The sequence below is a fragment of the Poeciliopsis prolifica genome, unplaced genomic scaffold (assembly GCF_027474105.1).
Source record: "Poeciliopsis prolifica strain line A6 unplaced genomic scaffold, Auburn_PproV2 SCAFFOLD112, whole genome shotgun sequence".
Classification (NCBI taxonomy): Eukaryota; Metazoa; Chordata; class Actinopteri; order Cyprinodontiformes; family Poeciliidae; genus Poeciliopsis; species Poeciliopsis prolifica.
Window position 1 is genome coordinate 346,125 of NW_026562487.1, and position 24,006 is coordinate 370,130.

The window sequence follows — 24,006 nt, forward strand, 5'->3', positions numbered from 1 at the left end:
AGACTGGAGCCACACCTGAACAGGTGAATCCAAACTGAAAGTAAATGTGAAGGATGTTGTATAACTGATGACGTCACAGCTCACCTGATTTGTTGTTTTTTCCTTCAGAGCAACAGAACCAGGAAGTAGAAGCTCTGAGGTGAAATCAGAGACAGGTTGATAAATCTTCATGAGGAAGAAGAGAAATTATGATAAAATGAAGGTGTACTTACTTTTGATCATTACTGTAGTGATGATTGATAGTAACAGAAAATACTAACAGTATTTTAGTTTATTCATCATGTCATAAATAAAGAGTTGAGAAAATGCATTTTTCAAACAAATATTTTCATCATGTCATCCAAACGTTCATTATAAACTAAATATTTAATTCACAATCTAAATATTTGCTTGGATTGTAAACAAAATTTTGGGAAATAAAACTTTAGCTAAATATTTGGCTTCAAAATAAATATTTATTTTACAAACTAAACATTTAATTTTCAAATTCAGTATTTATTTTCCAAACTACATATTTAATTATCTTTTCATGTCTAGTTGTTCAGTCAGACGCTCCATCATGTTGTCATGTTTCAGTTTTTCCTCCATTCAGCAACAGTTGGTGAACTGGGTTTATTCCAGTTTAGTCTAATTGTCTTTCTTGCTACCAGCAGCAGAAGGTGCAACAATATGTAACATTGATGTTTAGAGAGTAAATCCTTGGTGTTTATGTCCAGCAGAAACAGAAGAGGCTCCATGGGGAGATCTGTCCTCAGAATGTCCTCAGTCTCCTGTTTCATTTCCTCCCAGAAAGTCTTTATTTGTGGTCAGAACCAGAAGACGTGTGTGATGACCGACCATTCAACACATTCCCTCCAACATCCATCTGTGGTTGGAATCCTGGAAATGAACGTTTTGAAAGGAGTAACACTTTATTTGACACAGTGTGTTCTATTAAATCTGGTTTTTACTTTCCAGTCAACTTTTTGCACGTTTGATTTCCAATCCTTTTATGGCACAAAAATGCAAATGAGAAAACTCCACTCTTTGTTTTATCAATCTCCAGTTCAATCCAGTAAATTGATTAACTCTATTTTCCAAACAATCCACAAATGGAGACCCCAAAACTGGACCATATTTATGGTTTTGACCTCATTCCTCTTCAGATACCACTGCAAACTCGTATCAATGGTTCCTCAGAATGACCAGTGGGACGCTCTACTGGATGGAGACTGAACTACAACACTAAAAGAAGTTTAAAACTCACTTTTCAGTTTGCTAATTGAACAAATTTTATTCTGTAAGAAAATAAATTGCATGGTTACACAAAACCAATAAAAAGGTAACTATTGCCACATTATGGAGTAATCAATCATGGTGAATATCTGCCACAAAAATTCATTCTTGAACAAGATGGCTTTTCCCAGAAGACAGTATTACATTTTAATAAGAAGTGGGGTGGAAAGAAAAACTGATGGAAAAAAAAGATGCACATATGAAATTAATTTCTGAAACAATGACATTCCAACATATGTGAAGTAGATTTGCTTTAAAGAGAAAATGTTTTATTTCATCATACAGTGTTCTTTTACGTATCACATAAATGTAATTGTATCATAGTCAAGATGTTTTTCGGTGCAGCTGCAGAGGGTGTACAAACTAACTGAACAAGATGCGTCTGCTGAAGTTTCCCAGGCGGGTCGTCTGGGAACTTAATCTTCTCCTCTGTTAGCTGAGAGGTGAATAAAGCAACTATGTAACTCTGAGTTCGTTAGAGCAGATTTAGATTTTCGCCTGATGCAGAGTATATTTTTCCCTCTGTCTGCAGATGTATTAAAGATTGTTTTTGCTCCCTGAACTTGGACTAGAATTGTGCACTTCACACATATTCAGATGAACTTTTATGGTTAGTTCACAATGGAAAAATCTGAGTTGATTTCATCTGAACATTAATTCAATCTGGAGAGACTTAGACGGAGAAAATGGAAACCATTAGAAGAGTTTATTGACATACAAAATTTAAGTCTTTGGCGCTTGGGCCCCGGCTGAGGACATCGATCATCAATCTTTGCGATGAGCTTGGATGAGCATTCCATATGCTGAAAGGAACGTCATCCCCCGAGACCAGACATTGGTGATGGAGGTGAAGAAAGGATGCAGCCGGAGAGCCGAGCGAGTGGAGGTGAAGGGGTGGAGGAGGGTTGAGCTCTGCTGGACAGCAGAAGACGCCATGGACGGTGCTATTTATCAGCTTGGACTTGGACAGTTATTGGACGTGACGCGTCTTGGACCAGCGTTGATTAATCAATGGTGATGAACAGGAAGCAACGGTTGGATGATGCAGGTGGGGTTAGAAGAGACTTCCAGTTGAATTTGCACCTTTTTCCTCACAAAGTGAAATAAGATCTATTATAAATTTGCCCAGTATAAATACACTGATTTCACTGTGAAAATTACGTTTTTAGTCTGTAGTATAAGAAATAAAAGACATTTCCATACAAGTCTTAAATACTTTATACAAAATATTGAGTGGAAATCATACACAGTGAGACAGATTTAAAGAGACGTGACAGTCCAATGAAAACTCCAGATAAATGCAGTGATTTATGGTCAAAAGTTACAAAATGTGCAATAATTAAAAAACCTAAAGTGAAAACTTAACTTGGCACAAGGAAATATTTGCTCCCATCAACAGAAACATTGAATTACTGAGGGAAGGTAAGAGGCTGGATCTGTAGTTTAATTTCATCCATTAAAAAGCTGAAACAAAAAGAGCTAAAATAAATCACTGTCTACAGAAAATACAAAGAAATGGTAAATAAAAAAACATGGGATTGATACTCAGCATGACAGATTATAGCTTACATAAAATCACTAAAATGAAAAATACAAAATGTTAAGGACATCAGTCTGGAGAAACAAGATGCAAATTATAACAATTACAAGGTAAAGAGATTAAAAATAAACATAATTTTTATAATTAAGGCCACTCGTATGAAGAGCAGAATAAAAAACAAAAAAGGAGAGAAATGTAAACTTGTAATTATTCCAACTCAAGTCCTGCTGTGCAACTCAGTTTGTAACAAAACCCCAAAAAACTCAAAAATGTCAAAAAATGAAGCAGAAATCAGATCAAATCTTTAAAAGGGAAATAAATATACAAAAATATAAATAAAATGGCCATGACATGCAGACAACAGAGAGAAATAAAAATTACTACGAATAGAGGATGAAATGAAGCGATGAGTTAAATTCAAACATTTTTCATGTGAAAACGAGGATTAGCATCGTTTCTGCATGACAAGGCATTTTCCTGCTCAAACTGTTAGAAAACAAATTGTGATTTGTAGTTTTTCTTTGCTAAGTGAAGTGAAATATTTGACTTGTGTTCATTAAAAACAGGGATTTCTTTCCTTTTACATGAACACACATTCACAGCTTGCAGAGTGTAAGGCTTGAACCACTTGGCCACACTTTGGGAGGGGTGGGTTGGATTTATTGCACAAGAACACTCGGGGCGGGTGGGTTCTTATTCGGCCCTTTGACAGGTTCTGGATGGGTTCTGTCTCCTCAGTAGAGGCGGACGAGACTTAAAAAATGTGAAGTTGAAGAACACTGGAAGCTGGTGAGGTTTTACACAGCAGCCAAGACAGGTCAGAGGTCAAAGCAGTGCCACTGCATCAAGCAGAGCCTCATCTTCCCTCCTCTGCTGATCGGGTCTCGGACTTGAGCCGGACGAACTCCTTGGCGACGTCGTCGTTGGAGCGCTGGGAGAGGATCCGCATGGCGGTCAGGCCCGTGTCGTCCATGGAGATGCGCTGCCCCAGGGGGCACCAGCAGGCGCAGTTGCCCCTCTCCATGATGTCCCTCAGCTGCACCACGGCCAGGCCCACCACCCGGTCGGCGCGGCCGAAGCAGTAGTCCTTGACGCAGGCTTGAACCTCGTAGCACTCGAACCCGTCCTGAACACCCAGAACGCTGCAGAGCGAGAGCAGAACACAGGAGTGGGGAGCACATGGGCTAGGGCGCTAATTGCAGAGCTAATTCCTGATTTTGTGCTTTTTCTGAAACTTTAAAAACATTCGTACACCTAGCTTTTGATGATCTAATTTTCCATTTTAAATCAAAGCATTTTACTTTGATTTGAGGTCCACATCTGCAGTGGTAGATCACACTATTGCTAATCTGCTAATATGCTAATAGCAGAGCAAATTTGTTGTGCAAACATTTTGATTCCCCTAAATCAGTTTTCAAGTTAAATTCTAAAGCACTAATGTACTTTTGCTGTTTTCTACACTTTCAGTTGAATAAAGTTTGACATCTGTAGTAGAAGGGACACTTCCATTAGCTGCTAATGTGCTAATAGTAGAGCTAATTTTAGCTTTTTTTTAATAACTTTTAAAACTATTGCCACACAATTAATTTCTTAAAATAAATCCAGATTTTATTTGGAAAAGTTAAATTTGAGGAAGTTCACTAAATGTTTAGCAGAAACACTAAATGAACAATTAGCTGTGCTGCTAGCGCATTAGCTGACATTGTCCAGTAATTTCACAAGGACTTTGTTTTGTGTAACCAACAGTTTATGAAGTCAGAATTAAAGAGCTTCAAATCCTAAATGTGTCACGACGTTTGGTTTTGAACTTACAAGTGAAAGGTCTCGTTGTATTTGGGAGACCAGCTGTTGTTCTTGGATTTGGTCTGAAATCGGCGCTTCTTGTCGCTGAGGTGCGGCCCGATCATCGTGACTTCCACGAAGGGTCTGAACATCCCAGACGTCTGCCACTTCAAATCACTGGCTGCAATCACTGCATCAATGACACAAAATTTAAACAGAAATGACACTAAAATGCTCCAGCTTTGATTTCATTGGTTCAAAATGAGCCCAAACGGACCTTTGAGAGTAACTTTCCGCTCTCCGCTCTTGGGATGAGTGTACAGCTCAATCTGCAGGGAAACCTCTCCGATGGGTTTGTCCACACCTGAGCCTGGTTTAACACAAACAACATTTGGTCCAATGCAGGCAAAGAAAACCACGTTTTATAGAGTCATGCGACGGAAACGCAGGTTTCACAAAACAGAAGAGAGAAAACGATGAAGGGAAGTTGGGCTGATGATGATTTCATGGAGACCTACCCCTGCTGGGCTGGATTTTCTCATTAGGGGTTAACCTAATACCCTTCCCATTGTGCACTGGCACAGAGGCAGCAGGAGATAAAAACAAGACAGCAACTTAAACAACCAAATCCAGGAGATAAAAGCAGCGAGGAATCTGAAACTCTCCCGTATTTAATCTCCTTTGAGGCGTTTTGGATCTACCTGTGAATGCTGCGTGGTCACGAAGGTTTTGATGAGCGTGTCGGTGGTCTGGGTGTAGAGCGACAGAGCGTGGCGGAGCGACGAAAGCTCAGCGCTCTTCTCCAGGAAAGTCTTCTTCAAGCCGTTCCCGCCCGCATGAAAGTATTGCTGCGTAGGAAACAAAACGAGAGGAATCAGCGTTCTACAACCTGAATGATTAAACTTAAAGTGGAGTTAATCAGACTTTTAGTTAATCAACTAAAAGACTCTTAAAATGTGAATGAATTGTACTTTTCTGTTTGACCAGAGGTCAACGTTTCGCTCTCACCTTGATGGTATCCAGAGCCACATCCATGACGGCACACTGCCTGGGCGTCAGGCTTTTAGCGTCTCCTGCCATGTGATCCTAAACAACCCAAACCAAGACTTTGACTAGACCAATTCATAGGAGAAAGCAAACTCAAAGGCAACCTGATACCTTCAGTTTGGAAAGGTGTCCCAGTTCTTTAGCAGCAGAAAGGATCTGTGCTCCCTTCAGGAAAAACAGAAAAATGAATGATTCTTTTAGTTTTCAGAAGCCTTGTTTCAATTTTAAGTATCATATTAGTAAAGTTTGATGGAAATGGAAAAAAAGCATCGATACAACTCATGTTCAGACATAAAGTGAGTTATTTATCTACTCTATATGTGATTGGATGATGTTCAGTTTGTTGACTAATAATTAAACTGAATATGCCACAGTCATCATTTTAAAACATAATGGATAAAAATATTTTTTGTGTTTGGTCACGTCTGTCAAAATGTTTACATCTCATCATCTGACACAATTACGAGTTGATCCATTTCAAAATGGCAGCCATGTTTCCATCCAGCTGTGATTCAAATTTTGAGCAAATTTTTATAATAATGTATAAAAGAAAATGTAAATTACACTGCAAAACCATAAACTCTTACCAAGTATTTTTGCTCTTGTTTCTAGTGCAAATTTGACGAATGTGAATTACAACATTTAACTTTTCTTTTGGGATCAATAAAGTATGTTTGAATTTGAATTTTAAAATATCTCAGCACATTTTAAATAAGACAAAAATAACTTAGTAGTAATTTATCAGAAGAAGAAGCTTGTTTTAAGTCGATAATTCCTTAATATTTATTTAAAAAAAAGTAGTTGGCAGATTATTTAATTTAAGGGAAAATGTTTTGTTATAAGTGAAATAATCTGTCCTACACAAAATAAGTTCATTATATTTATTTTGCACAAAATTATTGATATAAAAGAGATTTTAGTCTGATTATTATGTCCCTTATAACATTGCAAAAATATTTTGATTTAGGTGCAATAATCAAATTTGATCAGCAATATTAAGAAATTATTGACTTAAAATAAGCTTCTACGATAGTTTCACTGACAACTAGATCAAAAATATTTGGTAAGATTGTGTTTTTGTTATGTAATTCACACTTTTTGACAACATTTCAAAACCATCTGGATGGAAACCTGTCCAGTGACGGAGACGAGCGTCAGACTCACCAAGGTGTCGTTCCCTTGCGGCAGGACGATGTTCTTCTCCAGGCTGGTCATCACGATCCTCCACAGCTCCTTCAGAACGCGCTTCAGGACGGTTTTCTCACACACCGTGGCGAACAGCGTTAATCTGCAAAAACAAGACGTTCACACACACGCCGACGGACGAGCCGTGTTTGGGGAAATCCCACTGAACCCACTGCGCATCCAGGAAGTCCATGAGCGGCCGCAGCATGTTGTCCGAGTCGCCCTCCACCTGGTTGTGTTTTCGTTGAGCGGTCCTTTGATCTGGTACAGCAGCGACGCCATCTGCCGCATGCAGTCGGTGATGCGGCTCTGGAAGCTGCAGGAGAAGAAAAGCCAGTGATGCACTGGGACAAAGTGGGGGAAACGTGGGGGTGTGAGGGCGGCGTACCTGTTCCCAAACGTGCTGCTGAGGTCGTCCAGAACGTTGTTGAGCCGAACCTGCAGGTCGTTGAGCAGGTCGCTGGCCTCCGTGTCCATCTGGAGGAGAGAAACCTTCAAGTTCAAAAGGCTGACAAAGGTTTTAGAGAAAGAAAAAGGGAAATAAAACTGGGAAGTTTTGGGATTTTACTGAGACTCAGAACCTGGAAGCTAAATTACTTCTAAAGCTGAATTATTACAAAACACCTGAGAGTCTACGGTTGCATTACGAGTCCGTTAAACATCTTGTTGGTGTAGTTTGCATTTCTACTCATAATAACATGCATGTTACAGTTCACCTCCTGTAACACGCATGAACTCACCTTATGATCCTCACATGCATTTTCTCTCTATGCGGCAGAAAGTTGGGAGGTAAAACAAGACATTTTGGATGAAATGCCCCATTTTGACACTCATCAAGTGGAAAATTGCATATTAAGAATCTAATTTAGGATGTTCTGCTTGTGCCTACCTTCTCAAATGGTTCGTCCATCTTTGAGTCAGAAAATTTAGAGATATAAAAAAACACAAACAGTGTCAAACTGTCCTGAAGAGGTGGAGGAGCTGTATAAATCCAAATGATTTCTGGACTTTTTGGTGAATATTAAGGTGATTTAATCCCAGATAACATGTTTAACCCACCTCATCCTTCTCAGTCTATCGCACATGATTTAAAAAAGGAACAAAATAAAGTGTTAAAATGAAAAAATACAGTTGAAGGTGACGTGAAAGTGGCGCTTTTATGGAAAATAAGGGAAAATGCTGCTAATCTAAAGAGGAAATCCTCACAGATGAGAATCAAACCAGACAACAAAACTCCACCATGTTGGATGTTTAGTTTCAGTTGGGGAAAATCTTTGGAAATGACTTTGGATTTGGAGAATGAAGGATGTTAAAAACCACTTTCAACTGCAACAAACCTCTGCCTCCATTTCCTCCCCTTCCTCTTTAACTTCCTCCTCTTCCTCACTTCCTTCAAACTAGGAGTTGCAGTAAAGAGGCAACAAAGGTTTGTCTTGTTGCTTCATTCAGATAATTGTGCAGTGGTTTTTTAAAGTTATTTTTAAGACATATATGCAGTCATGTTTTACATGTTTGCATATGCAGTGGACTTGCCTGCCATGCTAGCGCGCTGTTCTTCAGCTAGAAAAGCAGAGAAAAGGTAGAGAATGTCTTTCTCCAGCCACAATTACAAGAACTGACTTTATATTGAGTTAAAACGTGGATACTATCAGAGAAAAACAAAATATTACCATTTATTTTGGTCTAGTTTATTGTTCAAGTACATTTGGACACTTAAAATAAGACAAAACTGATTTACAAGTAACTTTTTAGAAAGATATATGAGCTTGGAGGGAGTTTGAGATGCATTAAGTCTTAGAATATTCTTCTTAAAAAGGAAAACCTGCAGATTTGTCTGCACAAAAACTTTGAATTTCATATTAAAATGTTAATTTAACAGAGTGATTCGTATTTTCCCAGGCAGCCTTAATTTTCTTTTATATGATTTCAACATGGTGCATTTCCTAACAATCAATAACAAATCAAATTGATATGATGTCAAAACTGGAATCTATCACTAATTTGAACACTTGACCCTCAACATCAATGTTGGAGAAACATTATCGTCATTGATATTGTAATAACAGCAATAGTGTTACAACAACACTATTAAATAATAGTGTTGTTGTAATTTCAAGGCTGCTGTTTCTCTGTCAGATTCCCTCAGGTCTCCACAGCAGAGAGATGGATCACGGCGCTCTTCCTCCACCTCCTCGCCGCGCCCCGTCCTCATCCTCCACCACCTCCACTGAGTTCTGATGGGTCGGTTCAGATCCTCTGGAGATCAGACACCAGAACAGAGGCGGAGCAGAACCAAAGCCAGCAGCTCTGCTGAAGCTCAGGAGAACTCTGAGTCCAGATGTGGACCCTGGTCTCCTCCAGAACCTCCTCTGTTCTGCTGTGGAGGAACTGTGTGGATCCAGTTCTGCAGCAGGACCTTCTCAGCTGCAGCAGAAGAAGAAAGGACTTCCTGTGTTCAGGTTGGAGAGAAACCTGGATATTTTCTAGCTTGTGGTTCTGCTTCCAGCGTAGATGTTCTCCAGGGTTCTGATCTGGATCTAGTGGACTGTAGAGCTCATCAGGTTTCCTCTCATCCACTTTGAGATCTTCAGCCTCCTTTAGATTCAACCTGAAGCTTCTTCTGACAGATTAGCTGCAGCTGATATTTAGCATGATGTTTATTATTCTAGCCTCAGTTTTCTGTTCTTCATGTGACTCCACTGAATCCAACTCTGATGTCGTTCACTTCACAAGTGATGAAGATCCTTTTTTCTTTCACTTCCTGCTGATTTCTTTCCAAAGCTCCATTTTTTCCAGGAGGATCTTCAATGTTCTCTTTAGATGATGAAGGAACTCAGACTGACTCCACCGGCTGGTGCTCCAGGTGAGCAGAAACAAACAAACCCTGAAGTCATCTCTGCAGACCAGCTTTAGATTTGGACCAACTGAACATCAAGCTTCAGTAACGTCTCAGTTAAAGTTTGTTTCCAGATCTGAGATCAGAAAGTTCTGGAACAAACTGGTTGCTCTCCAGTTTGATGATGTTTCCAACCTGAATGTTCATCCATTTCTTCTCTCAGCCTGGAAAGAAAATCCTCTAAATTATCTGGCTTGATAAAAAACTGTTTTATTAGTAAAATCTTGGAATCTTGACTCACTCTTTGTGCATCAGGACTTTCACCTTGCAGTTATTCACCTGAAATGAAGAGGAATTGTTTATTTTTGGTCTAAGAATAAAATGATTTTGTAAGGATCATGTAATCACATCCTGGAAAATCCTTCAGAGTTTATCTTTGCTCTAAAGTTATGAAAACCCGAAACCTCTCCCTTTTTAACAGAGATCAATAACCAAACACTCTGATCTTTGCTTAATCTGCCAGTTTGACAAATATAAATGAACATCGCTTCAAAATGTGTGTATTTTATTACTTCTGAGTGGGAAAGTGTTTCTGAAATGGAGCAGGAAATACATTTCATAACAGCTGATTTGCATGTGATCAAGGCAAGAAGGCAGCGGTCAACACACACACACACCCAGTGTGTGTTCACACACACTCTGCAGAACTTTGTGTTCATCAGGAGGTCGATTGTTTCAGGTTTGAGCTAAAACAGAAGCAGCAGCACTTCCTCTACAGGAGAAAACACACGAGGTCATGAGGTCAAGCTTTGTGACGGTAAATAAAACACATGAATCTCTTGGTTTGCCAAATTATAATAAAACATGATATTTATGTTATGAACAATGAAATAATTTTAGCTTGGATTGGATCTGAACACATCATAAATCACTGATTCATTATAAAAACTTTGACTAGACTCAGAGTAGACTTATGTAAATATACATGATGAAGTATTTAAATTCAGCATTTCACTGAAAAAGTAATTAAAGTGTAGATACAGGGATAAAGATTAGCATGCTAACCCCTCAGGTTTCCCATCAGCCACTTGGGTTTCAGGATGACCAACATTTTTAAACATGGCTGCTAATTTTGAGCCTTTAAACCAGATATGGACATTAAATGTTCCCTGTTAGAGATTCAGGTTTTAACTTATGGATCTTTGTCAGTAAATTGATTTAATTATTGGGGAATAATAAAAAAAATAGTCAAGGAATAAACTAGAAATTAGGTTGGAGGTGAAATGATTAATTGTTGAATAAAAATGGAAAATTAATCATGTAGGATTAATGAGATTATTTTATTGTGAAATTTGAAACTGTTACAATTTTACAAAATATCCTTATAAAATCAACAAGTAACTTATTAATTTGATCATTTTAGAAACAAAACTTATTTTTAAAGGTTTAACATTAAGAGACTGGTGTTTTTAGAATTTGTTATATTTAATGAATAATTACTGGGTATAGCCAGTGAAAACCACTAATTTATTTAACATTTTTACAGATTGATTGAATTAATGTAAAGATGATTGGTCTTAGAATCAATAACGATTAATTGATCAGTGGCAACTCTCTTAAAAATAGTTTTCTCCTGTATAAAGAGAGCTAACCATCTTTCATAAAATGAAGGAATTTAGAAAAAACACATTACATTTGTACTTTCACTTTGTGTAAAGAGTATTAAGTACTAATTGAATTCATATAAAACATGCAGTTTTTTCATGTTATTGAACGTAGGCAGCCTTCAAATGAGCGGTCCTTATTTTTCTGTGATGCTTCCAGTCTCTGCGTTGTCCTGTTTCCCTTGATTGTTCCCAGGTGTTTCTCGTTTCTGTGATTACCATCTGTGTATTTAATCCCACGGTTGTCCTTTGTTCTCATCGGGTCCTCATCGTTCTTCATGTCATTTTGTCAAGCCTGTTCTTCTGTCCACCAGGATGAACAGTTGCTACAGGCGTTGAGCCCTGGCTTCAGCTCAGCCATGCTGCCTGTTTTTGTGTTTCCACTTGGACTATTTTTACTATTAAAACCATCATTTAACTATATCCTGGGTTTTCTGCCTGCTGCTTCACCACCAGTATACCAGCATCTCTTGATAGAGTGAAGCTATGACAAGAAAACAAACTGAAAAACATGTGGATCCTGGAATAATCCTGGAATAATCCTGGAATAATCCTGGAATAATCCCAGTTTCCATCTTTAAAGGACTGGAAGAAGAAAAAGTTTCCAAGGACTCAATCAGAATCGTTTCACCAAGAAATAGATTGTAGAGACTGAACTATCTGTTCAACAGTGAGAGAGTTTCTCTGACAGGAGGAAAAACTTTAGACTCTTTAGACTCAACTCAGCTCAGAAACACTGAAGAACCAGAACTGAACCACCAGAACCCAAATCCAGGAATCAGAGGTTCAGTGAATGTGGTGTTGAAGGTGTGGAGGAGGATCAGTGAGTCAGAGGAGACTCTGTAGAAGGACAGAATGCCAGCAGGACAGTCCACATACACTGCTACTCTGTGAGAGTCACAGGAGGAGGAGAGATGAGTTTCTATGTCATTGTGCCAGACACAGTAACCATCAATATCAGAGCAGTTCAGACTCCAGGAATGATTATTACATCCAAACAAACAGTCTTCACTGTCTCCTTTCCTCCTGATTCTTCTGTAACTCACTGATAAATAAACTTTTCCTCTCCACTCGACCTCCCAGTAACAGCGACCAGTCAGACCAGTTCTACACAGCAGCTGAAGATAATAATCAAATCTGTCTGGATGATCAGGATATGACTGAAGCTCCACACATGTCACCTTCCTGTTGTCTTTAGACAGTTTGAGTTTTCTGTTCACTGTGTTTGTGTCGATGGTGAGTTGACAGGAATCTGATGGAGAACAAACACAATCCAGCTGCAGTTATTGATCATTTATTGACACTTTGACTCCTGAATGAGTGATGTGACAGTTTGAAGATGGTTGAATGTGAGCTGCTTTGTTGTCATGAATCAGATGAAAAACACACTTACATTTCCTCAGACCTGGAGTCAAGAATCGGCCTCCAGCAGGCTCCACCCTGAAAGGAGGAGGGGGGTCAGACCATCAGTCTCTTTCAGCAGCAAACATGGACATTACATGTCTCTCAGACACACATTGTCCTCCACTGAGACAGGAACAGTCCAACATCTGGATTGCAAACTGCAGTGGATGTAGGAAGGACAGTTGGTGCTGCTGCAGCACAACTCATTTCTCCAAACACAGGAAAAGCTCCAACAGAGAGGAGAAAGGAAATCCCTCAGTAACAACCTGAAGAAACTCACTGAAGCCTAAAAGGACATCAGGAAACTAAGGAAACATTTTGGAAGCTCCACCTGATTTAATAATCAGCATTAAAATACAATCAATCTAAACTCTGATCAACACCTGGATACCTGATCCATCCACACTCCCACACACAGATGAAGGAATGAAACACTAAACAGCCCTGCTGCTGAAAACCTGCTGTGGCCTCACTGTAATATCCAGAAATACAAACATTAAAAAGGAGAAGCTGCATCACATTCAACAAAGATTCAACAAGAATCAAAGATTGATCTCTGAGCTCAGACTCACAAACCAGGGAGAGGCTTCCATCATCACACACCTCTGACAAACACCTCCAAGCTTTCAGCACTTCCTCTACCAACCAGCACCACCAGGTGGCGCTGCACACATTTACAATGAGCCAAGAAGAAGAAGCAGCATCCTGAATCCAGCAGCTGCAGTAATGGCTTGTGAAAGTGTCCAAGGAGCATCTGGAACCAGAACCAGCAGATCCAACAGTCCAGAGAGTCTTTGTTTGCATCTTTCCTCTCAGATTTCCAAGCTGCTCTCAGAGGGAAATGACATCATCACTCTACTGATGATGTCACACTCTGATGTCACTGACCAGGAGTTTCTGGATTTCTACATTTCCAGCATGGAGGACAGAGAAGATCTCAGCTCTGATGAGGAGCTGGCCTGCCTTCACACTGATTGAGGGTCAAAGAAATATTTCCAGATGAAGTCAGACTAAAATGTTGGATTGTCCTGCTGTTGCAATCAGAGGCCAAGAAGAAGCTTCAAGTTCTTCTCCTGTTCAGCTCCACGTTCCTGTCAGAGACTTCAGCTCCTCATGAGGAGAACAACTAAAGCCTGGAACAGACTGACACCAACATCCTGACATCTCATCCCTGAACAAAGCTGTGCAGCATCAAGGTGACTCTTAGCACCATATATGGACAGATTTCCTCTAAAGGGGCGGAGCCTGGATTGGAGGAACCAGCAGCAGCTTCCAGGAACAAACCTTGGGAACCTGGAGGAGAACATGGAGATGAGATTCCTGCTTTAATCAGTGGATTCATTGATAGAAAACATGAAATGTCTGAGAGCTGCAGCTCCATTTTCTACAGATCTGCTGGAACATCAGATAGAAATGAAGAATTTCATAATTTCACATCAAATCTGTTCATCTTCCACAGATACAACTGAATTATTGAGCTGAACTGGTTCCAAAGGTCTGGATGGTAAAAACATTCATTGTTTTTCTGTCTCATTAGTTTCCAGAAAGAGTTGAAATGTTTCAGAAGCTTTTATCCTGCAGCTCATTAAAGATCTCTCCTCTTTCCAACCTGATTTAGTCCATGAAGCAGAACATCTTGCTGCTGCAGCAAACAGGAGGAAACTTCTCCAGATCTCAACTTCTACACTCTGACTGCTTGGAAACAGATCAGGGAGGAACAGCCTTTTCTCCAGGCTGCTCCTCCTGACTCTAGCGCCACCTAGTTGAGGACAAACTACCATACAAATAAAACTGCTAAACTCTGCCTCAAACAGTTTGCTTCATGTTTTTGTTTTTTGGTTTCATTAAGTCCTGAAAGTTGTGAATCTTGTTTCACTTTTTGAGAACTTTTCCACATCCATCTGACCATTTTCTGATCTTTCCCATTTGGGCTGATTGGTCTAGATCTCCATGAAATATTCTTTTAAAGTCCAAATTGTTTCCCAGCTGTGTCTCTACAATTACATATCATATCTTTTATATGATATCATTAATCTGCATATTTTTAACTTATTTTTAAATCAGCCAATCAGCTTCTTGTATTTCCTCAGTAGATCATCAGTGGAAGCCCCCCCCAGCCCATGATGCTCCTGGTTTGTGAAGACAGAGAGACAAACTGAACTCTGATAGGAAACAGTTTCAACTGATTTTCTCTCCAACCTCTTGGTTCCACATGGAGCTATATTTGGCCCCTGCTGCTCTGAATACCATGTTATTGTGGTTCCAGTAGATGAGTTGGTTTCCCAGGTTCATTCAGAACCATGTGGTAGATTCTTATAGTTTAAATGAGCTGCTGTTTGAAAAGTTACACAACCAAGATTACCAGAGATAATTTGAGTTATTAAACTGTTAAGAGATAAAATGGGGTTCAAAATGTTATCCATTCATTATAAATGATATGACTGTATACCAGCTTCAAACTAAATGTTTCCCAGCAGACTGACTAAAGACATTTCTCCCTCTTCCTCCTCTATCAGACCTTCTCTGCTCCTGCAGCAGGTTCCTCCATACCTGAGAGCTTCCAGTCTCCAGTGTGGATCCTTCAGTCCAGCCGACAGCAGCTTCACTCCTGAGTCTCCTGGATGATTGTAGCTCAGGTCCAAACTCTTTCAGATGGGAGGGGTTGAGGTCAGAGCTGAGGCCAGAGAAGCACAGCCTTCCTCTGAGACCAAACAGCCTGATAAGCTGCAGACACACAATTCATCACATGATGAGAAAATGAGAACATTGAGGTAGAAACCAAGATCTGAACGGGGACGGACGGAGGACGGACGGACGGACGGACGGACGGACGGACGGACGGACGGACGGACGGACGGACGGACGGATGGATGGATGGATGGATGGATGGCCCAGAGTTACCTGAGAGTTTCCAGGTTGCAGTTTGGACTCTTCAGTCCAGCAGAGAGAAGCTTCACTCCTGAATCCTGCAGGTTGTTGTTACTCAGCTCCCAGTTCTCTGAGACTGGAGGACTGGGAGCTGAGAAACTGAGGACAGAGCTTCACAGCTTCTCTCTGAGAGGTTACAGCCACTCAGTCTGAGGAGACAGGGAGGACAATATGTTATTAGTACAAATCTTCTGTTTCCAGTCAACAATGTTTGTTGATTTGAGAGAACAATTTTATTTTACATGATATTTCCATTTGTTCTGAACTGTTTAATTTTATAGTTTATATCCATGCAGAAGGAAGTCGTTTCTTTTTTACAGAAACCCCAATGTTTAAGAAATCATCAAATGTTTGTGTTACTTTCCAGTCAACAATATTCGTTGTCTTATTGAAGAATAGGTCATATTTTTCAAAACTTTATCTATAGTTGGGACTCTGACCTTGAAGAACTGAACTACAGGCAATAAGGAGGCTGGCAAGAGAAATATTACTACATTAATCCAGTGTCAGTTTTAACAGAAAGAGTCCATTGAAAATCTAATCTGAATATCAGCATCAGAGCTGGTTTGAGGGAAAACACCAGCTTCAACAAAAGCAGAGAGAATCTCAGATTATATCTTTCCATTTTTAACTGGTTGGATTCAGAGATGGAAAACTGAGCAGTGACTGACAAAAACTGTTCCTTTGAGCAACAAGTTAACTATTCAGCTTCAAACTAAATGTTTCCCATCAGACTGACTAAAGACATTTCTCCCTCTTCCTCCTCTATCAGACCTTCTCTGCTCCTGCAGCAGGTTCCTCCATACCTGAGAGCTTCTAGTCTCCAGTGTGGATCCTTCAGTCCAGCCGACAGCAGCTTCACTCCTGAGTCTCCTGGATGATTGTAGCTCAGGTCCAACTCTTTCAGATGGGAGGGGTTGGAGGTCAGAGCTGAGGCCAGAGAAGCACAGCCTTCCTCTGAGAGCAAACAGCCTGATAAGCTGCAGACACACAATTCATCACATGATGAGAAAATGAGAACATTGAGGTAGAAACCAAGGTCTGAACTGATGGATGGATGGATGGATGGATGGATGGATGGATGGATGGATGGATGGATGGATGGATGGATGGATGGATGGATGGATGAATGGATGGATGAATGGATGGATGGATGGATGGATGGATGGATGGATGGATGGATGGATGGATGGATGGATGGATGGATGGATGGATGGATGGATGGATGGATGGATGGAGGGATGGCCCAGAGTTACCTGAGAGTTTCCAGGTTGCAGTTTGGACTCTTCAGTCCAGCAGAGAGAAGCTTCACTCCTGAATCCTGCAGGTTGTTGTTACTCAGGTCCAGTTCTCTGAGACTGGAGGACTGGGAGCTGAGAACTGAGGACAGAGCTTCACAGCTTCTCTCTGAGAGGTTACAGACACTCAGTCTGAGGAGACAGGGAGGAAAATATGTTATTCATACCAGCCTTCATTTTCCAGTCAACAATGTTTTTTTGTTGATTTGAGAGAACAATTTATTTTACATGATATTTCCATTTGTTATGAACTGTTTAATTTTATAGTTTATATCCATGCAGAAGGAAGTCGTTGCTTTTTTACAAAAACCCCCAATGTTTAAGAAATCATCAAATGTTTGTGTTACTTTCCAGTCAACAATATTCTTCAACTTATTGAAGAATAGGTCATATTTTTCAAAACTTTATTCTATTGTTGGGACTCTGACCTTGAAGAACTGAACTACAGGCAATAAGGAGGCTGGCAAGAGAAATATTAAAATCTACAATGAGATGGATGGATGGATGGATGGATGGATGGATGGATGGATGGATGGATGGATGGATGGATGGATGGATGGATGGATGGATGGATGGATGGATGGATGGATGGATGGATGGATGGATGGATGGATGGATGGATGGATGGATGGATGGATGGATGGATGGATGGATGGATGGAGTGATGGAGTGATGGATGGATGGCCCAGAGTTACCTGAGAGTTTCCAGGTTGCAGTTTGGACTCTTCAGTCCAGCAGAGAGAAGCTTCACTCCTGAATCCTGCAGGTTGTTGTTACTCAGGTCCAGTTCTCTGAGACTGGAGGACTGGGAGCTGAGAACTGAGGACAGAGCTTCACAGCTTCTCTCTGAGAGGTTACAGCCACTCAGTCTGAGGAGACAGGGAGGAAAATATGTTATTATACAATTCTACAAAAATTTATATTTTTCAAGGTTTTTCTTGGACAGAGAAGGATCAATCTTATTTTACACATGTTTATGATGCCTTTTGTTGCGAAATGGTTCATTTTATAGTTAGTCCTCCATCCTTAAAGTTTATAACTACAGGAAACAAGAAGTCTGGAAAGAGAATGATAAAATTCCACAATTAACAAAATTAATACAATTTAAATTTTAACATAAAGAGGACGAGTTTTGCTGCTTTAATATGTATCACTATGTCAGCTGCTGAAGGGAGTCTGTCTCCTTCACACATCACCCCCAGTGAGAAACTTTGAGGAGACAATGCAACAATATATAAGCTGAAAAATTAACATATATATTTACCTCATCATTAGTATATTTCTATCAAAGATAACTGTATTAACAATCTGTGTCCTTACAGAGCTTTGTTGGAGGCTTTAACCACTGGCAACAGCCTCAGAAGAATCTCCTCTGAAGCAGAGTATTTCTTCAGGTCAAACACATCCAGATCTTTTCCTGATGACACTAAGATGAAACCCAGAGCTGACCACTGAGCAGGAGACAGTTTATCTGTGGAGAGACTTCCTGAACTCAGAGACTGTTGGATCTCCTCCACTAGAGAACGATCATTCAGTTCATTCAGACAGTGGAACAGATTGATGCTTTTCTCTGCAGACACATTCTCACTGATCTTCTTCTTGATGTACTGAACTGTTTCCTGATTGGTCTGTGAGCTACTTCCTGTCTTTGTCAGCAGACCTTGTAGGAGTCTCTGATTGGTCTGCAGTGAAATTCCCAGGAGGAAACGGAGGAACAAGTCCAGGTGTCCATTTGGACTCTGTAAGGCCTGGTCAACAGCTCTCTGATGGAGAGACTTTAGTTTAGGTTTATGAAATAATGAAGATTTATTAGATGTTTGTGTTTCTTCCATCAGGTTGACTCCAGAGTTGATGAAGGTCAGATGAACATGAAGAGCAGCCAGAAACTCCTGAACACTCAGATGGACGAAGCAGAACACCTTGTCCTGGTACAGACCTCTCTCCTCTTTAAAGATCTGTGTGAACACTCCTGAGTACACTGAGGCTGCTCTGATATCGATGCCACACTCTGTCAGGTCTGATTCATAGAAGATCAGGTTTCCTTTCTGCAGCTGATCAAAAGCCAGTTTTCCCAGAGACTCAATCATCTTCCTGCTCTCTGGACTCCAGTGTGGATCTGTTTCAGCTCCTCCATCATACTTGACCTTCTTCACTTTGGTCTGAACCACCAGGAAGTGGATGTACATCTCAGTCAGGGTTCTGGGCAGCTCTCCTCCCCTCTGGTCTCCAACACATCCTCCAGAACTGTAGCAGTGATCCAGCAGAAGACTGGGATGTGGCACATGATGTGGAGGCTTCGTGATGTCTTCATGTGGGAGATGATCCTGCTGGCCTGCTCCTCATATCTGAATCTCTTCCTGAAGTACTCCTCCTTCTGAGGGTCATTGAACCCTGACCTCTGTCACCATGCCGACACACTGAGGAGGGATCTGATTGGCTGCTGCAGGTCGTGTGGTTATCCAGAGGAGAGCAGAGGGAAGCAGTTTCCCCCTGACGAGGTTTGTCAGCAGAACATCCACTGAGCTGGACTCTGTAGCATCAGTCAGGATCTCCTTGTTGTGGAAGTCCAGTGGAAGTCGACTCTCATCCAAGCCATCAAAGATGAACAGAACCTGGAAGTGTTCAAAGCTGCAGATTTCTTTGGTTTCACTAAAGAAATGATGAACAAGTTCCACCAAGCTGAACTTTTTCTCTTTCAGCACATTCAGCTCTCTGAAGGTGAATGGAAATATGAACTGGATGTTCTGGTGGGCTTTGTCTTCAGCCCAGTCCAGAGTGAACTTCTGTGTTAGGACTGTTTTCCCAATGCCAGCCACTCCCTTTGTCATCACTGTTCTGATTGGTTGATCTCTTCCAGGTGGGACTTTAAAGATGTCTTCTTGTCTGACTGTTGTTTCTGGTCTGTGTGGTTTCCTGGATGCTGTTTCAATCTGTCTGACCTCATGTTCATCATTGACCTCTCCAGTCCCTCCCTCTGTGATGTAGAGCTCTGTGTAGATCTGGTTCAGAAGGGTTGGACTTCCTGCTTTAGCAATCCCCTCAAACACAGACTGGAACTTCTTCTTCAGACCAGATTTAAGTTTATGTTGACAAACGGGAGCAAAATGTCCTAAATTAACACAATAATAAAAATCAGATATGAAAGAAAATCATGTTTTGATTTTGATTACATCACTTCAGCAAATGTGTAATTTATAATTTCAAATCTCTTTAGAAATCCTCTTACTGCTCTGCAGATGGTCAGCCAACTTTGGCTGCTTCATCTTCCTCAGGAAGTTCAGTGTGATCTTCATCACTGCCTCTCTGCTGCTCCTCCTCTGCTCTTCATCATCACCTTCCAACACCTCATCATTTCTCTCACTCTCTGAATGTTCTGGGTAATCTGGACTCAGAACTTTTTTAATCTTCTTCAACTCGTTCTTCAGAAAAGTAACAATGTTTTCCTCCAGCAGCTGGAAAAGAATAATAGATGGACACATGGGACTGAATTCATGGAGCCAAACACCAGATGGATGTTGGACAGACTGACAGTCCTCTGGTCTACAAAGTGAAGCATGGAGATGAATGTGAACAGAACTCGTGTAAAATTAATTGTTGTTCATATACAGACCATAAATATGGAGTCCAGTTGTGTTTGATCCTGCTGGGCAGATGGACCCCTGGGAACCTCTGAGCTCTGCTGGTCCACTCTGTGGAGGAACCAGGAACCATTAAGAAGTGTTGAGAACTAAGTCTCATTAGCATAACTTTAAAGACAGTCAACCTTTATGCATATGAAATATTAGATGTTGCATGAACATTTAGAGTAGATTTCAAGTTAGGTAAACTTAGACAAAGATCCAAACTAAAACAACTGGTGACTCTCTGAACTTACATAAATTTCTAAGGAGGGTTTTCTGACAGGCAGTGTTGGAGACCCATAAGGAGTCTGCAGACAGGGAGTCTATCTGTCATCAGCATCAATACATTTTTTGTTGTCGGTTCAAGAGTTCAGTGAAACATTAAAACTTTAAAAAGTCTTCTCCAAAGTATAATCAAATGCATTAAGATATTTCCTTTAAGCATTAACAGCATGTTTGAATTAGTTAGCTTTTAACCATACTATTTGCATGCATTTTATATTATTGAAATACGATAGGATCAGGAAACTATTTTACTTCTAAATTTCAGGTATTCTAAAAAATAGCTTTTCCAAAAGTGGATAACCCTGTTATTGTTAGATCCAAACTTATAGTTATTATTTGGCATTTCATTTTTGTGCCAGTTTGTTTAAAATAGAAATCAGTTTCTTGCTGAATCTCTGAGGCAGAGAGGACTGTCCAGCTGCAGGTCATAAATCATGGCCTGGAACGTAAAAAGGAGGAGACTGGCACTGGAAGATCTGGGTTTTAGCAGGTCTCAGAGGTAATAAAATTAACTTTGAGACAGCCCTATAAGGGGAACAACACACCTCCTAATGCATATATTTAAATGAAGGGAATACACGTTCTTATAAAAAGCTCTGTTTTACAGCAGAAGCTCCAATCACTTTGTGCTCGAGTGAGCGACTCTCAAAAATGCTATTTTGTTTTGTTTTTTCTTTTCAACTCGTCCCAGGGAACGCTTTCTGTGTTGTTATGTGTCAGACTTTTTGATGATCTGGGTGTAATGCTGATGTAACATTCTGTATGCATTGAATTTTCTGGAGAAAGCTCTTATATGTCTGAAGAATCATGTCGTATGATTGTTCTTTATTATTCCTCTGCGCACGCGGAGACTGATGCACCTGGGAAACAGTGAAGCTATTTTCTCTGTTCTTAACAGAAGTCAGGAAATATTCATCCAACAGTTTTCATGGAGGAAATCACCAGGAGTTTCACATTACAAATACTTGAAGCAGTAAAACAGAGCATCACATCAGCACAATACAAAGGAGTTAGAAAGAGGAAAATGGATCACTGTAACAATAGAATCACTCAGATTATGTAAAAAAGTTGATATTGCACTTTAAACACTCCACACTGTCAACAGAATAAATAAAAACTGGGATATTCTTACTGGTTCAGTTTCCACACTAACAGGAATTAAAAACAGCTCACCTCTCTGATGATGGAGACCCAGAAGACTTAAAGTCGATGTTCTCTTCCTTTGACCAGTCGCTCTTAAAGGACACACAGCTGGGTTCTGGTTCTGGTTCTGGTTTGAGTCTCTGATGGATCCTGACAGAAACATGATGATTAAAACTTAATCAGCAAAAGAGGAGCAGCAGCAGCTTCATCACCACGTCTGTTCTGGCCTGATATAGTGAACGCTGTGTGAAAAGGGCTGTGGACAGTTAGAGATGGTGACCTCACCTCTGACCTTGCTCTGGCTCTCATCTTCCCCACACAGAGTGGTTTTAGAGGGAGGGACTCCCTCCTCTCTGTCCTCACACTGATCCATGCTGCTGAATCCACATCAGCTCACACATTTATCTTTTTAAAAAGTAAATGGATGACACCTGCAGAGGAAACACACATCATTCATCTGCACATCAACTCTGATCATCCTTTACATCATTAGTGCTGGAAAAGATCAGCTGCTCCTCCTCTGATTGGCTCTTCTTCTCTGCTTCATATCAGTGTCAGGTGAATGCAGTCAGACAGCAGAGAGGCAGAGGAAGCTGCCATCAGCTGCTGCACTTCTACTATCAGTCCACTAGATGGAGACATGGAGCAACATTTACATTCACTGATTCAACCTGAACAGGAAGGATTTTAGTTAGTTCATTTTTAATTACTACAAATAATTAAAAAATAATTAATCATTGGTACTGATTGGATTATATTCTGCATCAAAGATGATAAAGATTTTTCTTTGAAAAGAAACAACAAGTTATTGTTGTGTCTGATCTTGATGGGAGTCAGAAACAACTATATAGACCAGAGTTTGATTACAGGAAATAAAAACATTAAGCAGCTTTTCCGAGAAGAAATCAAAGAAACATCATCCTTTCATCATGTTTTTTGATTCCAGATCATCAGTAATATAATACTGACCTTCAAACAGCAGATAGATGAAACTTTGAGCTGAAATAATCAGTGAACCTGTTCTCCAAACATTAGAGAGCAGAAACAAAAGGAAGGTTCCTGAAGACAAAGTTCAAGTAAACAAAGCAAACTTACAATTTGTTCAAGCGATCAAGAATTGAAGAAGAACATTTGAACAACAAATAAAGATCTCACAACCTGATCAGAGCCACACCTTAACAGTGTAACTCAAACTGACAGTAAATGTGAGCGATTTTGCAGAAATAATAACGTCACAACTCACCTGGTGTGTAGATTCTTCTTTCAGAGCATCAGGACAAGGAAGAGGAAGCTCTGTAGTCAAATCAGAAGCACGTTGATAAAATCTTCATGAGGAAGGAGAAATGTTCTCATTCAAATGAGGATCTTGGAGAATTATCCATTCTACATGCTACGTTTGTTATATATAAGGTTAAAGAATAGTCAATGAGTTGAATTCATGAATTACATTTATTAACACAAAAATACAGCTGGTCCATTTCATATGCTTCCTTTATGAGCTTGCAAGACAAAATGGCACCCAAAAACAGTTCTACTATTTGTTAGCCTCTATCTAAGCTTCCCCCCAGTGTGTCATGTCCTTTAACCATAACTTTGAGGGCATTTCCTTCAGCTTTTCAACTAGTTAAAAGAGATAGAAGGAAAACAGAGTTATTTATTCTCAACAGGATGTACACTTGATTATGACTGTTGTGATGACTGTAAAGAAATGTAAATATTTATCTATATATCTAACTTCAAATATAAATATTTATTTGGCAAACTACAAATGTATTCTCCAAAATAATATTTGATTTTTAAATTTAATATTTTCAAAAATATTACATTTTCATGTCTAGTTGTTCAGTCAGACGCTCCATCATGTTGTCATGTTTCAGTTTTTCCTCCATTCAGCAACAGTTGGTGAACTGGGTTTAATCCAGTTTAGTCTAATTGTCTTTCTTGCTACCAGCAGCAGAAGGTGCAACAATATGTAACATTGATGTTTAGTGAGTAAATC

General features: G+C 40.0%; 1 protein-coding gene across 1 annotated transcript; it reads right to left on the minus strand.

Annotated features, from left to right (window-relative positions):
- Nucleotides 1-3,580: 3,580 nt before the first annotated feature.
- Nucleotides 3,581-7,334, minus strand: LOC129354588 (protein unc-13 homolog B-like). The gene is made up of 10 exons (XM_055024047.1): nt 7,218-7,334; nt 7,003-7,145; nt 6,809-6,932; nt 5,756-5,809; nt 5,606-5,683; nt 5,299-5,445; nt 5,158; nt 4,875-4,967; nt 4,628-4,787; nt 3,581-3,957 (listed from the first exon to the last, which is right to left on the minus strand). Exons 2-10 carry the CDS (start codon nt 7,035-7,037, stop codon nt 3,672-3,674), a joined length of 978 nt encoding a protein of 325 aa, XP_054880022.1. The 5' UTR covers nt 7,038-7,145; nt 7,218-7,334; the 3' UTR covers nt 3,581-3,671.
- Nucleotides 7,335-24,006: the final 16,672 nt, after the last annotated feature.